This window comes from Strix uralensis, chromosome 1 (assembly GCF_047716275.1).
Source record: "Strix uralensis isolate ZFMK-TIS-50842 chromosome 1, bStrUra1, whole genome shotgun sequence".
Taxonomy (NCBI): Eukaryota; Metazoa; Chordata; class Aves; order Strigiformes; family Strigidae; genus Strix; species Strix uralensis.
The window spans coordinates 107,473,958-107,490,246 of record NC_133972.1 but is presented as its reverse complement, the minus strand read 5'-3'; the positions used below and the strand labels follow the sequence as shown (position 1 = coordinate 107,490,246).

General features: G+C 37.0%; 1 protein-coding gene across 2 annotated transcripts in view; it reads right to left on the bottom strand.

The window, feature by feature from the left end:
* Nucleotides 1–459: 459 nt before the first annotated feature.
* Nucleotides 460–16,289, bottom strand: part of EXOC3 (exocyst complex component 3) — a 28,763-nt gene continuing 12,933 nt past the window's right edge. For both annotated transcript variants that reach the window (XM_074876338.1, XM_074876348.1), the window contains exons 5-13: nt 13,622–13,739; nt 10,747–10,872; nt 9,037–9,137; nt 8,437–8,547; nt 7,540–7,690; nt 6,053–6,175; nt 3,290–3,451; nt 1,810–1,937; nt 460–1,440 (exon numbers count right to left, since the gene is read on the bottom strand). In XM_074876338.1, the coding sequence (XP_074732439.1) occupies nt 1,269–1,440; nt 1,810–1,937; nt 3,290–3,451; nt 6,053–6,175; nt 7,540–7,690; nt 8,437–8,547; nt 9,037–9,137; nt 10,747–10,872; nt 13,622–13,739 (1,192 nt within the window). In that variant the 3' untranslated portion in view covers nt 460–1,268. The remainder of the gene's footprint in view (nt 1,441–1,809; nt 1,938–3,289; nt 3,452–6,052; nt 6,176–7,539; nt 7,691–8,436; nt 8,548–9,036; nt 9,138–10,746; nt 10,873–13,621; nt 13,740–16,289) is intronic.

Here is a 16,289-nt window from a genome sequence, read left to right as displayed (position 1 = left end):
CCCATGTGCAGGGACACAAGAAGCTGGAGGGAAGAAGAGCCAAAACAATGGACCCACATTGGCCAATGGAATATTCCCTATCATCTAACATCATGCTCAGTATATAGATAAGGGTGGGCTGGGAAGCTCCACTGGGGCTCTCGGGATGGTGGTTTCAGGGTTCTCTCTTCTCTGGGCTCGCTAGCCAGGAACAGGCTGGGCATTGGTCAGCGGGTGGTGAGCAATCACACTGTGCATTACCCGTTTGTATTTTCTATTATTACTATTATTATTCTCATTACTTTTATTTCAATTATTAAACTGTTTTTATGTCAACCTACGAGTCTCCTTGCCCTTACCCCTCCAACTGTCTCCCCCATTCCCCGGTGGTGGGGGAGGGTGAGCGAGCAGCTGCGTGGTGTTTGACTGCTGGCTGGGTTTAAACTATGACACTGTGGAAATAAAAACCAGTATCTCACATTTCCAGAAAACTATTAAATCCAGAGTTTATTCACACTTCAACCAACCAAACAAAAAAAAGATTGAAATCTACTGTAAATCTATAAGGATGCAAAGAATACATAGCTTAAGGTAGCAACAGTTTAACATTTTATTGAACTGGTGGTGCTTTATGTGCTGTTTTTAGTAAATCAATGAAAAAAAAAAATGTACCTCTGTGTCTTTATTTATTCACCCTATAATCAGATTGCACGGTAGCAATTTCATTCAGTCCCTTAGTCAGGAAACTAATGATGATTTCATAATTAAGTTTTCTGCAATAAACTATTTTACACCAAAGTAAGTACATACACAAAGTATAATGTGAAAGTGGACTGAGGACGTTAATATATGCTCAATGCAGCGCCATATAAAGACTGTTCTGAAGGAGCCTGCTTAGGTATTGTAAGCAATGTATGTTAGTATATCCAGCACTAATACAGCTCTGTTGTTTTGGGAATATGTATCTTTATATGGCATTGCAGCGCACTGTGCAAACATATTCCACGAGAAAAATGTATTTGCTGACAGCAAAAACAGCTGTAACACACGGGTCGGTAAAATGCCCCCTGGCCATTAGAAGCGTCATTCTTCAAACATGACCTTTACATCCATCTTCCTTCAGAAATCTGATTACATTTTCCCACATCAGAGTCTCTAGAAAGAATCATGCCTAGCAAGTATCGGCATATACTGAACTTTACTCGAAATAGCAATGCCGAATTTGCCCTCAAGTATTTCAAACCCGTTGATCCCAGACCACTAATGACACACAAACACAGAGCTGTCAGTTACTTCAGGAGTTTTGGCACAGTTAGAGTAGGAACTGTAATTTCTTTAAAGATTGGCACATAGTTTGGATTTGGTTGGCTTGGACCTTGATCCAAAGTCTCAATGATCGTCTGCTTCATATCTCTGCTGGCATCGCCCCTCACTGTCAGCAAAGCTGCAATATGGTCATCCCTGCCAAAGGAAAACTGGCATTAGCAGAAAACTTTGCACAAGTAAGATTTTGTCAGAAACATCATTTGGTTGGCAGTCCTTTCACTCAGTTTCAGCGTGTACTTTATTTCTTAATCAAATCTCTAGTCACTCAGAACTGGTGTTTCGAAGCTCAATGTAAAGCACTGTTGTGGCTGCTCTTAGGACTCTAAAACATATTCTATCCTCCCAAAACACAGAATGAAATATTAGCATTTTTCATAAGGAAGTACTACATTCTGCAAAATATGAAAAACATGAACTACACATTGTTTTAATATTTGCCCAAGACTACAAAGAAACTATGATGTTATCTACCTATCTTTTAACTTTGAGGGCAAAGAGAATTACCTGATATCTGGGTATTTACTGACTAAAGTTGAAACTTCCAGATAGAGCAGTGAAGGATCAGTTAGCTTGATAACCTCTGCAATGGCTTCAATGATGTCACAGAGCCCTTCAGTGTCTTCTCCAGAGCCCTGCAACATGAAAATTAAAAAAAATAAAACCACCAACAAAAACCAACAAACCCAAAAAAACCCAAACCCCAAACCAAAAGCGATCGCCCCAATATCTCTAAACAATCCTTTCATTAGTATTTTGTCCGACAATGCTCTTGAATTCCCCAGAGCTGAATATTCAAATGTTAAGAAAACAGAAGATTTGTGAACTGTCACCATAAGCCTCTTCCCTCTTTCCCTGTTCTTCTTCACCCAGAGACTTACCCTCACAATACCAGTAAAGAAAGCCCTGTCTTACAAACAGTAATGCTGAATTTATCCACATGTTGATGCATTCTAGTCTAACTTTTGCTAATTTGCCAGCATAAACATTAGGATTAACTGATATGAAAGCCAGATCTCTTCTGAAACATTACTTAAAAACCATCCCTGCATTAGCTTCCTTCTAGTCATCTGTCCGTCAAGGCAGCTGTCAACAACTGATCAACTGAACTGTAGTATCTATTTAATCTCTGGACTATTTTAGTGCTCTTAGTTCCAGGTCATCTGGTCCTGCCAATCTGGTATTGTTCATTTCATTTATTCCATAACCTCTTCTACCAATGCCTTTATCTGAAACTGATCTTACACAGAATCCCACATAACAAAGGGCTTTGATGCAGGAGTTTCCCCAACACCTTCCGCAGTGAGCAGAGATGAACACCGCCCCTTCCCCACCCCTCCAGTTTTTCAGGCTTTATCTTTCTCTGCGTTCTTTTCACATTTTGTCGTCTGTTGACCCTAAGAGCTTTCCAGCAGATTTCTGCTCCTTATGCAGTTAAAAAAATATCTGGTATTCATTTTAGGCCTATCTTGTACATTGTTTCTCAGATGCCTCTTCTGGCCTTTCTTTTCTCTTTCTACAGCACTTTAAATGGGGTCAACATCCTTGTCTTGTTGATTCTAAACGAATACACTGTGTGCTACTTGGGTAATAGGTAACTGCATCTGCTCAATGCAGTATCACTCTTTCTTCCAGCCAGGAAAAGCGAATTTAAAGTAAAGCAATTACCTTAACAAACAACTGCTTTTCTTCTTTCACTTACTACTACGAATTCAGGGTACCTGTCTCTGTGAGACCATGCAAATATTCAGCTGCAGAGAGATGTATGAACACAAAGCAGTAGAAACTGGTACTCAGGAACTTTAGCAGTAGGGCTGTGTGCGTTCAGAAACTCTGCACCCTCAGCTCTGGCATCCTTAATATTCACAAGTGACCCAACACTTTGGAGACAGGGAGATCTCACTCTAGCCATTTTCCCTAAGCAGTAAACATGTGTGGTTTATTATAAATTACCAGGTTAATGGCATTACCCAAAGCAAATACTTACAGCTGCAAGCTTCTTAAACAGAAATCTGAACTGTTCTGCTTCTTTGATCATTCTTTCTGCACCCTCTTTTCTCTCTTCTGCATTCTTGAAAGATATACGTTTCAACATGATTGCTCTGATGTATTCCACAACCACTCTTCGATGGGCCTCAATAGTCATTGTCTGAAGGAAAAGAAAAAGGTGGTGGAGGACAACAGTGATACCTGCAAATGTAGCCATTAATTTTAATCTTTGCACAATTATTAGGCTTTGAAAGGTGTATTTGCATTTAATCACCAGCACACAGTTTTTGCTAATACTACACATTTTGAGTGGCTTTAGATTTTCACAATGCTAAGAGAAATGAAAATCTGTCCTTCCCTAATGAAAAGGATATGCCAATTACAAGAAACAACAAACCCAAGAGCTCTCTAATGACATGTCTGAACTATTTTGGGCAAAGATAGAAGAACAAACATGAAATAATTCAGCTGATCTTTAGAACAGACGAGTGCTTGGCCTTGCAGCCTTGCTCTTTATATCTGGTCAAGGATTTACCAGCCATCACAGAGGCTTCTGCTAGAGAACTCCAGTACACTGCATAAAGCATTGCAAATCTTGCCTACATTTATCTGTGCTCTGGATCAAGTCTGGTAAGAATCCTGGAGAGCCAGCAACAACTATCTTCTCAGAACTTCCTTGACTGATTTGCTGTTCTGCACTTGTCTTTTTATAGGAAATAGCTACTGGTGACTAAGTGAAGTACCTGGTATTGGTGCAAGAGTAATGCTGACGTTTGGAAATAAAGAACAAAACAAAAAACCCAAAACCTTCACATGTTTTTTCAACTCTAATGTAAGCAGCGTCCTTAAATCCCACAAGCTCTCAGGTGTTTTTTTTCCCCCTAAGCATGGTGGCAAAGTTACTTACGATTAAGAAAAAGCCTGCATAACAGGTAGTCACAAACTTTTTATCATATTTTATTAGTAAATATCAAACTTTCATTTCAATCAACATGTTCTTCAGTCAAAATTTTGGAGAAACGTCTCAGGAAAGAGAGAAAAGAAAAGAAGAAAAAAAAAAAAAAAGAGAGCTAAAACAACAGATTGCAAAGTATTGGAAGTCACAGTCCTCATCCAGGACACAGAAAATATGATTTCAAGTCCTGCTCTCAAGACTGTGCAGAAATACCAGAGTTTACCGGTTGTTCAGGGATGGCTTCTCTTGCATTGGTGTAACTGATGCCAACTACACAGAGGAAAAGTAATGTCACAGAATAGACTGTGGGAGACTGACATGTATGCCCCATTTCACTGAAAAGTGAAGAACAGCTCTACTAAAACTGAGAAGAAGAACACTCAAGAAGAGCCAACAGTGAGATGATGGGGCATTCGCTTTACACAGGAGTGAAATGGCAAAGCAGAATCACTGTAAGATCCAGATTCTCCCTGTTCCAGAACAGTGTCCTTCCCATTGGGCTACAGCCTTTTTGCAGGTGCTCTGTTCATGGGGCTTTTAAAAACTGGATTTTCAAAACAGGGTTAATTGAGAATATTTTAAAAACAGAATAAAAAAAGCCCACCCTAAACCAGGGAAACAAAAGCACGTCGCATCTAGTGCTAGAACATACGGTGTCTTGTGTGGGAGATTTTTTTGTGTTGGGAGACAGTGGAATAGCAGGTAGGATGAATGCCGAAAAATGTGTTTGTCATCATCTTTCCCATAAGCTGGCAATAAGTGGTACATGATGAAACACATGTGATTGCAGGGACTGGTATTAGCATTTAAAGAAACTCATGCCAAGCACTATTACCTCACAGTAACAAACCAAATCTGGGAAAGAAAGCTGTTCTATGGATATAGACTAATTCTGGGACTAACCTGACTTCTTTTGTGTACTTTTTCTCGACTGAAAATACATATTATTCACTTATGCAGTAAGGCCACCAGGATCTGCAAATACTGAAAGTTAAGAGGTCATCAGAGAAACTTTGATGTCCCCTCTATTTCTTTAAGAGTTAAGGTTAAGAAAGAGTTAAAGTGTATGATTTCAAGACTTTTAAGCGCTTCTACTCAGTAAGCATTTGTTCAAAGACCTCACCTAAATCCTGATGTTGCTAGCTTCAAATATTTCCTAAATCTTAGGGAATCATTTAAGACATGCTATCTTAACTGCACAAAATTGACTTAAAGGATAAAAACAAGTACAATAATACTAAAGATTAAAGGCTAATAGAGAAAAGCAGATATTCTTTGACAGACCACAAAAAAACCCAAAAGACTACCTAACCTAGCACATTATGCTGCTCTAACAGCACTTTAAACATGAGTTATGCATTTGTTAAACCTTATGGCACCAATTTAAATATGCCTTACTGTACATATTAAAACTAGGAATTACAGAATGTGCATTTATAAAAATAAGTTATTACAGGCCATCAAAACTAGTTTCAGAAAAGCTAATTTTATCTGACTACAAACTTCCGAGGAGAGGTAGAAAAGTACAAGGTGGCAAGAATACAATAGTAACATGCCAATACATGTTCTGGACTAAATCCTGCAACTCTGATCTGTCTTTGACAATACTGTATGGCTGTGAACTAAAAAGCTAAGAGAGAAATATTAGATTCAGACTTATGCAATATGATTATATTTTTTCATTTCCAGTGATAAATCAATTCCAATTTCTGTATTCCAATTCTGAATTCCATTCAGTGTTCAGAAACTGCAAACCAATACGATATGCAGTACATTAGCAAGCATCACAGAACGTTTTCCACCTACCTTTTTATAAGGCTTTTTTATTCTTGCAAAGTCATTGAAGTAATCCTCTACAGTGACACAGATAGTCCCCACTGCATTAGACCCCATCAACCACTTCTTTGTCATCAGCTCATTGAGATGTGGCTGAGAAGGTAACAAACAATTGATCAGAACAAAATTTTGACACTTTCACCATATCAGTGCAGTTACAAAAATACAGGAGACAATTTTAAGTGTCACACATTTCTAAACTACACTCCTTCAAAAGGAATAACCAGTGTTATTAGTGTAGGATAATGCTGTGATCAGTTTCAGAATGACAGTTACCAGAGTGCTACCCTGACATGCACACTGGGTGTGATATGTAAACCAACTGCACTAACCTTAGCATTTGTTTCAAAGGAGTTCTATAAAATCCTTGATTACTATTTAAATTTTTATGCTAAATAAAAAAATTAAGGTCCAAGGACAAAATTGGCGTAAGAGCTGATGATTCCAATTTTAAATATGAGGCACTTTTAAACTGTTGTGAAAAACGTAACTTCATGCTTGATTTCTTGAACTGCTACTGGCTACTCAGCTGTTGCTCTTTGATGGCCCCACAAACTTCCTGTGCATATACACTTTACTCCTTTCCCAGAACTCCATAATACGTAATTCCAGTATTCTCTACATCTACATACACATCTTGCTTTATTCTCCACAGAGGAAAAATTCTTTACATATTAGAGCACGGTATTTTATAAATGATAATAGTGACATGAAGCTTGAGGTTAATGAATTTCAAAGAAAGGTCATTATAGTAGATGGAGTCTCTTTTCATAATCAGTAAGCATAGTTAATAAGAAATAAAGGTTTTGCTTAAGACCTCCAAGTTTAAAATAAATACTGCTCCCACATCATTCTCCCACATCATTCCTAATGTGAGTCATTCAAGGTGTTTACATTAGTTCAAAATATATTAAAATCTAAAGCCCCAGAGCACCTTTCTTCACCTCTGCTATTTCTCTCACTTCCCTGCCTCCCTTCCCATACTCGCAATTTCTTTTAGTAATAAAAAGAATTACTTTTTTCCTGATTCTATACAAGAAGCTAGAATTCTTAAACATGGCAATTTATCAGTCAGAAAGGGCCCACCTTTAGAGTCAATTACATATCTTAATTATAGGTGTACTGCACCTGTACAAAGATGATAACTTAGTATCGGCAGTTTTCCAAATAATTCTTAAAACTCAACTACATAAGACTAAGTACAATCTGCTTGGAAATATTCACTGTATACAAAGCACCTGCCTGAAGTCATCCTGTGAAATATATTAAGCTACCTTTCAGTCTCCTACATGCAGACTATACCAGTGAAGAATAATGCTGATGTTTACTGGCATTTTGCTAGCACACCACGCATAAGATATGTTTAGCAACCAAAAAGCTTCATAACTACTTCATTCCTGAATTATTTTTCCTTATAAAATAATACGTCTGTTCTTTTGAGGAAAACCAGTTCTAACCTCTAAATCCATGAAGACTTCATCTAGCAGGCTAGAGCATCCTTCTTTGGCAATGATGTCTAAAGTTGCATCCATGCTTGTATGACTGCTTGACAATGTGTCTTCCATTTCAATTTTCAAGTATTTTCTTTTCAGACTGATTATAGATTCTCTGTGACAAATAACAATGCTTTTCATCATCCACTGATGCACAATTGCATTGCTAGTAAATTTTCGGAGTGCATACACAGGAATAGACATACTAGACAGTCTTATTTTTGCAAGGGGAAATAATGCCTGCTGCTTGCTTTGGAAGCCTTCATTTACTCTCCAGCATGATTTTAGAGTGCTCAACCTAGACTACTTGTATGCTGTAACAAACTACTGCTGATCTGTAGACTTGAATGGCAGCAGATACAGATGAACTTGGGGTTGGATTGCTGAACACTGAAACACGAGCAACAAGGATTTCTTTCTCCTATTTTGATTTTCTTAATAGAGCAAGCTCTATCTTTACTTTTCTCCAGTTAAGTTCACCTTGACCGCACTGCTTAAAGGTGAACTGTGGGAGATCAAATGTAAGAGAAGATGGCAGGTCCCAGACAAACTAACTGAAATGACTTTTTCAAATTCTGAAAGTTGAAAATAAATTTTTCTTTGGCAATGAAATTCTTGCAATAACAAGTCGATTTTCACCAGTGAGGGGCAATGGCTTGGCTTGCCAAATGCAAGAGCAATCACAGTATCTGCCTCTTAAACCAGTAATATATTTAAAGTTGTTGTCTTTGTTTAGTCAGCTATCTTAACTGAAACCCTCTTTGCAGAGAGGTCCCAAGAAGGTCCTGGGAACATGTAGTATTACAAATGAAATATCAATACTTATTTTTCTCACAATGCTGCAAGAACATGCAGACTTACTTAAAGGTTTGACAGTTGTTGATGACTGCAATCATGTATTGAACATAGCACTGAGGATACTGACGATTTTTAAGATGCTCTTCTTTATACAACTGTGCTTCATCTTTGTACCTGTGAACGAGGAATGGCATTAAACAGACAGAAATCTGTAATAACTTAAGTACACCTGTAGGACCAAATGCTCCATAAGGGCCTGTCAGGTATTTAGAAGTATTTTATAAAGGGCTTGTTGCTCAGATGATGTTTAATCTCTCTGTTCTGAGCAGAATCCAGCCAAGGAGGTGTTATCTGTCTTTCTTATGAGAAAGAGATATAAATTTGAGATATAAAGGAAGTAGAACTGAATCAAAAAATTAGATCCATTTGCAGAGAAGAACTGAAAGTGCCCCTCACCAGCACAGAAGAACTTCTGTGGTGCAACTGGGGAAGGGAGGAAGAAAGCAAGAACAGAAAAGGGAAGAAAAGCTTGCTTGGCATGGATGTAATAGGAGAAAGACAAAGAAATAAAGAAACATCCACAGGAAAACCAAGTATTGGAATTGTAGCAATAAAGAAAGGCTGAGGCAGAATAAAGCATTTCTATTTTAAAAATTATGTTACCTGGTTAGAAATGAATTCATTTGTTGAAGACATAGAAGGAGTACCTTTGTTTTCAAATCTTCATTTATCTGAGCAGCCACTTGAAGATTTTGCTCAAACATCTAAGTTAAAAATAGTTTAGTTATAAAGAGAGGCCTCTATCAGTGCTAAACCAAAGACAAAACTCCTACCTTGCCGGAGATTCTCACTAGCACCAGCTCTACATATGCTTTTTGTCTTAGTTTGTTGGGTTTTTTTTTTTTCTTTTTTTTTTTTTTTTTCTTTTTTTTTTTTTTGTTTGTTTGTTTTGTTTTTGTTTGTTTGTTTTTTCTTTTTTAAACAAGCCCACACAACTGCCGCTGCTAACTAAACCATAAGTGTAATTAATAAATTACTGACAACCATTAACGTATGCCGCAGTTTTCTCCTGATACTGAAAACCATATCTGCATTCTTTCTTCAGCAAAAGAGTACTTAATTTTCTAATTCAGTAGGAATTCAGATTTACAGTGGATCAAAGGTCTTGGGTCAGCTTCTGCAGCTAGTAATGAATAACCTTACAACTTGAATTCCTTTGCTTTCCCCATATATGAAAGTAGTAAGTTCACAGTAGTGAAGTAGAAGGGACCCCTAAACTTCAGAAACACAACTAGGCACAAGATCTAGGTGACCTACAGGGAACTGTGTTTAAGAAAAGGAGGAGTGGAAAGACAAGGTACAAAGCCAGGTGGAAACATGAGCTGCTTTTACGCTGAGATGATTTTGAAAGTTTCACTGTTACATGGATCTCAACACTGCAGCCTTTGACAGCACAACTCTAGAGCCAATGAGTTTCTCTGACCAGTTTCTTTGACATCACACACCTTCTGAAAAGGATTTGATAAAGTCAACCTTGGCGCTAATACAAATGTGAAAGAATGTAGGAAAAAATCCTGGTGTAAGTCAGGGAAAAAAATTAAAGTGGGAAACAAACACAGGAAGAAGAGACCAAGATAAGCTTTCATTGAAGGTACCTAACACAGTATTTGTAAAGAAAAATTAGAAAATGAGCATAATAAGCTGACATTTTTGTGGTTGATAAAGATCACTTTAAAAACTTTCCATTTCTACTACCAGCAACAGGGTGGTGCAGGTTTTTTGTGCCTTTTTTTTTTTCTTCTTTAAAGATCTTATAAATAGCCTTATCACTTCTGTTTTGAGGCTATTTAATAACCTGGACAGGCATTAATGTTTACTGAAGTAGCGTTTAAACAGTAACGTTTTTGATCTTCAACAGAACTTTTCTTTCCAGTATTAAGGTGTTTGTGTAATGAATAATTTATATGAAGAAATACATGCCTAACTACCTCAGCACCATACTAACAAACAATATTCTAATAACTGTATTACAAACATCTCATCTAGTAGGCTTATACTACAGATTTACATGAAGAGACCTAAGTAAAAGCAGTTAACCAAATAGAGATATCAACTGAATAGGTTGGGAAAACTATATTTTTAATCTACATGTAAAAAGAGCTAAGTCTAAGTATTAAAATGAAAAAGGCAAATAAAAACCTCAACAGAAACAACTCCTCCAACAACTCTACGGGAAAAAAAACAAACTATACTTCAATAGACATAGAAACAATGGAATTCCAAACGGTTTGGTCTCCACCTCCTGTCCCTCCATTCCCTCAAATACACATACTGCTTCTGTAGATTTTCCAGAACAACCAAGTTCTCTTATACCTGAAAAACAATAGCTGGAAGTGTAGTCTGATAGTACCCATCTTGATCTGCTTCTGGTTCAGTTTCTTTTATCCAGTCTTTTTTATCTGTCTCCAGCGCTTTTCGTAGCCAGCCAATGATGTTAGACTACATTAAATAAAGCAACCAAGAAAAAGAAAAGATTTTTTAATTTAACACAACCATCCCCACTACAATATTTGGAATAGCAGCCACTTCCATAAGGAAAAGTAGCACAGTAACAGGTAATGTTGACCACTCTTGTCATCCCTACAGGATACAGGTAACACAGACAAACGAAAATTTGCATTGACAAAGACAAAGGTTAGTACTGGTAAACTAGTGATGTAGTTTGAATCAAGCTTAGGCACATTTTGGAAGAGGAGTGCTCCAAACACAAAGAGCAAGTCAGTTTGTCAGAATCAACATATTTACTAACTTCAGAAGCATTTATTAAGCCTCAGGCTTTAGGTTTCAAACTGAATTTTTCAACAACTGAAATAATTAGGGTAATACTTAATGTAGGAAAATTAGCACATATCTACTTGTAGTTCCTTTTACCTCCATTTTAGAAAACTGATGCTTGTTACCGCTGGGGACAAAAACTCAGGATTAGATTAAACGAGTTACGTGTTTTGGAATTTAAGTGCTGCAGAAAATAGCGATGGAGATACAATAGCTGGCTCTCTTCCCATCCAACAAGCACATTATACAGCAAACAGACATTACGAATAACTGGTTTCAGACCTAGATTAAGCCAGTTTTCTGATCACTTGCATGACGCAGATACCATGGACATATTTGCAAGAGTTAAGTAGTAAAGACCAGTGTGTTTGCTAAATATGTAATTGGATTCTTTTATTTCTGTTTATCTAAAAAAAAATCTCTATGTTTTCAAAGGTTTGAAGGTTTCTGCATGTTTTCTACTTTGTTCACATTTAGTTAAAACCCCTAGTAATAGTTCATACTTCTTTCCAATGTGTAACAGGTGTATTAGCACCCTACCACACAAAATTAAACACGACCAGTAGGCACGTGCAGAAAAGGCAAAAAAGTCTCAAATAGGTACATTTATTTATTTTTTAAAAATGGTTACATTTTTTGATGTATTAAATCAGTAGCTTTTGGTCAAAACTCCTATCAGCAGCTATGATAAAGGAAGAAACTGAAAGCTCTACAGTCTTCCTGCACAAGAAAGGCTGTTGACTAAACACAGACACATAATTTTCTTCTCTTTTTGACTACAGTGAGTGGCCTGTCAAGTGCTGTATCTGCTAAGTACAGAAAGTACCATCTTCAATTACATGAAACGATGTATCTTTTTTCCTCATAAGCATAGAATTGCTCTCATGAGATATGATTTGCAAAGACTAATTGATCTTTTAAGCCAGCAGCCCAGGGAACATCAACATTTTTCACCTTAAGATCATCATTTACAAGAAATTTTTTTCAAGCTTAGGTGCTTGGAAAAAATACTATTAGCATTTTATTTCTTATGAAAATGAGACATTTTTATATACTTAAACATCAATATTTAAGTCTATAGTCACAATTAGGAAATACTTACATTTAGCCAAACTGAATTAGTTATATTTTATTTATAAACAGTTTTAAACACAACATCAAAAGAAATAACTAAGAAGTGTAAGTGGGGATGTGCAGAAAATGAGATCAGGCTGAATCCAATAAAACAAATAGGCAATTTCAGTATTTTCTGCCTTAAAAAGAAGATCCAGCCAAAAGTCAAAACCAGCAGAAGAAAACCACTCTCTGTTTAACAGAGTAGCAGCCTTGCTCACAATAATGTTCTATTATATTTTTCAGTAAGCAGGTGAAAAACATTTCTGAAAAACTGATATAGATATATTTTTTCATCTTAAAAGGGGACAAAATTAATTCAAAGGCATTTTCTGAGTCAAGCCAGAAGTAGTTTGAGAAAACAAGCTAATGGGTTTTTGTCCTAAAAGTAAGTGCAGAAAAATAAACTTGCATAAAAGTCCTAGTAAAGCTAATGTGAAGCAGAGCCTCTACTGGCAACTGCCTTGAGACGTAAGATCAGTTCATATTATTGTGATAAGTATCAAGTCCAAGTAGTTGCTGGACATACTTTAGTAGTTGACACATCCAAAAAAGCAAAAAATTTTCCTCCTCTGCTTGGCAAAGCTCCTAAAATTAGGAGGAATAGGAATTCAATTGAACAGTGGAACTCTGAACTTGCTTTTCTTACAAATACCCCAATATCCAGTCTCAGAGGCAATCAACAATGAATCTTTCAAAAAAAATACATTTAAAAACCTGACAATCGCATACTGATTCCTTTGCCATGTAGTTGACCAATTTCCAGCGACTCTTAAACTAACCAAGAAGCAATGTCTTTATATTTAAGATGCACTTGAAATGGCATCCACAAAAGGAAATGATGCAGTCAACAGGCATGAAAGGAAAAAGACTGTTAAAAGAATCAAACTGGCAAACATGAACATCCTGATTACCTTGAAAAGATCACATCTGTATCAAATGTTGATGAAGATACTATAGGGACCAAGCTGCATTCAGTGGCTTTTAAGTATAGTAATACCTAACATACTAGCACTGTGAATTTAGACATAAACACACTGGAATTCCTTCCTTTCTAATAAAATATGATTAATACAGTCTTTAAAGCATAATTATTCCTTGAAATGTCATGATTTACATCTATAAAATCATCTGATTATAACTTCATAAAAAAACCTACACGTAGCATAGGAAAATTTCTAGAAGTAATGATAAGAAGTTCACATTTGTCACATACGTTTCCTCTGATCAAGGAACACCACTGAGGCACTAATGCAGCTATAAACTCAGCCGCAGGTGCCTTTGCATTATTAGTACTCACAGTAAGTGTTGACATATACTTGCTGAGAAGCTGGTCTACCACATTTTGTGAAATCAGAGGATTCAGAGAATTTACATCCACTTCAGGAGACAGTTCTGAATTTCCCATCATCTCTGTACTAAGTTTAAAGAAAAAAAAAGACATTGCAGATTAGTAAAAAAAGAAAAAAAGAGGAAAAGTTAAAAACTATGCAGCTTTTTTTGTATGACCACCATAAGGGGCAATTTTCCAGTATCTGTAAGTTTCAAAAAGTTCTTAATAGTAACTGCAACAATACATGCATTTACAAGGAATATAAAATTATATAAAAAACAGGATGTAAAAGCTATAGTCCAGCATATATTAAAAAAAATGTTAGAGACATTCAACCCTTTCACGTGTTTCTAATTTTTATGTTCGAGAAGTAGCAATTGCTTAAGACTGAATAAAAGCCAACTGGTTCAACCTGTGGCCTCTTAATAGGGGACATTTTTATCTGTCTCTTAAATTTGAGAGGTGATGACAGACAGACTTACACATTCTGAATTTCAGAATGGTAAAGATCAGTGAAAAGGACAAAATAACCTGCTCAGAGTTTCTCAAAGAGCTTCTGGTGTGCTACTTGTATCACATCCACATCAAAGCTCCAATATACTAAAAGAAAATCTACCAATACTTCCTATATTGGCAGAGAATACACCTAATATAAGAGAAGGCAGCATCCTGGATGCTAAATCAAAAATGCACTTCATGGGTACTGTGTTATAACAGCACCATTAGCTATACTTGCTTGCAAAGGAAAATTCCTGGTTTTATAGGATTAAAAAGAAACTAGACCAACCCTCAAAAATATCTGGACAAGAATTATATAAAATTAATACTTACAGTGATATTTTGCATCTATAATTTATCAGATTATATAATGAGTTGCTTGTGTAACTAAAAAAAAAAACAAAGCTATGCCAAAGCACAACATAGCAAGAACTCAATATTTCATGCTCAAACAAATCAATAACTCAAAACCACACTCTTCAGAGAGTGTTTTATTAACAGTTGATGGAAATATACTCAATCATTGTTTCACATTCCATTTCTAGTTCAGAAAGAAGCCACAGATTCTATATTTGCAGCAGTAACTATAAAAAACAAATAGCAAATAAAAAAAATTTCTTAAGTGTTCGGTTTGTATATTTCTGCAAGTTAAAGTTGTTCTCTGGGTACATGCAGTGAGTCAGCACAGTGGTGCTTCCACATCATGGAAAAAAAAAAAAAAAAATCAAAGCACTAAAAAAACCTATACTGTGGCTAACTACTTAAAAACCAAAATTTTTGTCTTTTAAACCATAAAAGCTACCGTAACTAAACACTTTACATTTGTAGCATCTTCCTAAGCCTGTAAGAAAAGAGATTAGAGGTATTTTAAGGGGTTCAAGCTATTCAGAAAACTGAATTCCATTCTCTTGGTGTTTAGATAAAGAATACACATCATAGCAGGACCTGCTCTAGGACTTATTCAGGGGAAATGTGAGAAGCTGTTTATGGCACTGTGCCATATTAGAAAATATTTCTAGCCTCATTATATCATCACTATCTCTACTTCACAAGGCCACAGAGACATTATACCTTTCTCAAAGCTTATCAACTGAAACCCCAAAACAAAGATCACAGGCTCCTCCCTCTAGCCCCCAAAGACAAAAATTCCTCCTATACACAAGTTCTCTTTCCTGATTGTCACAACTCAAGTGTCTGGAGGAAAGGAATTGATAAGCCAACCCTCTCAGAAGCGTCAGGAGACTTCTAAACATAGGGAAGCATTACTTCCCTTCAACAGGAAGTTTATAATCAAGTTGGAATTTCAACCAGAATTGTATTATCTGGAAACTAACACTTTAGAAGACTTCTATTCTGTCTCCTGTGCCAGGCTTGCCACTGTGGTGGTGCAGTTTCTCCCCCACCTCCTTGCTGGGCCGCTTGGTGCAATTTCAACCCCCTCCTGGGCCACACACCAACCCAAGGCAGTATGGACTGCAAACAGCAGTGAATCAGCACGTTAAGGCGCCTCTTTGACGAGCCTGGCTCCTGCTCTCCTTGTCACTTGGGAACGGCTGTAACCTCGTGACAGCCTGGTACACCTGTACCTGGGATGTGGCTGAGGGAGGACAATAACAGAACTGCACGTCCATCACATTCTTGGCCTGTGCAATTGGTGGAAAACACCAGAATATTTCATCACTCGAGCTAGGCCGGAGTGGAAAAGTAGCTGACGAAAGTCAATTATCTTGGACGCTATAAATAGTGATCCTGAGTGAGACCCTGTGAGCTCTCCTGGATTGCAGCGGGCCTGTGACCAGCATTTCCCCTGAGCTGGGACACCTCTCCAGTATCAAATCTTCGAGGTACCGTCTGCTGTCAAAGCCAACGGAAGGCCAGGGTGAAGTCGACCCCCTCAAGTCTCAATTATTGCCTGTTGAGGAACGCTGATGCATTGTGAGTATTTAAACTCAAGAAGAGGGAAATTGTAACTGTAGCCTAGCTTCTCTTTCACCCACCTCTCTACCTAACAATGTGTTTGGGTACACACAGTTATCTTCACGACTGTGGGTACATACATATTTCCCTGGATCCAAATACTTTTGTCTGTCTGTGTTTGCAAATCTTGTGTTTATGAATATACATATATATACACGTA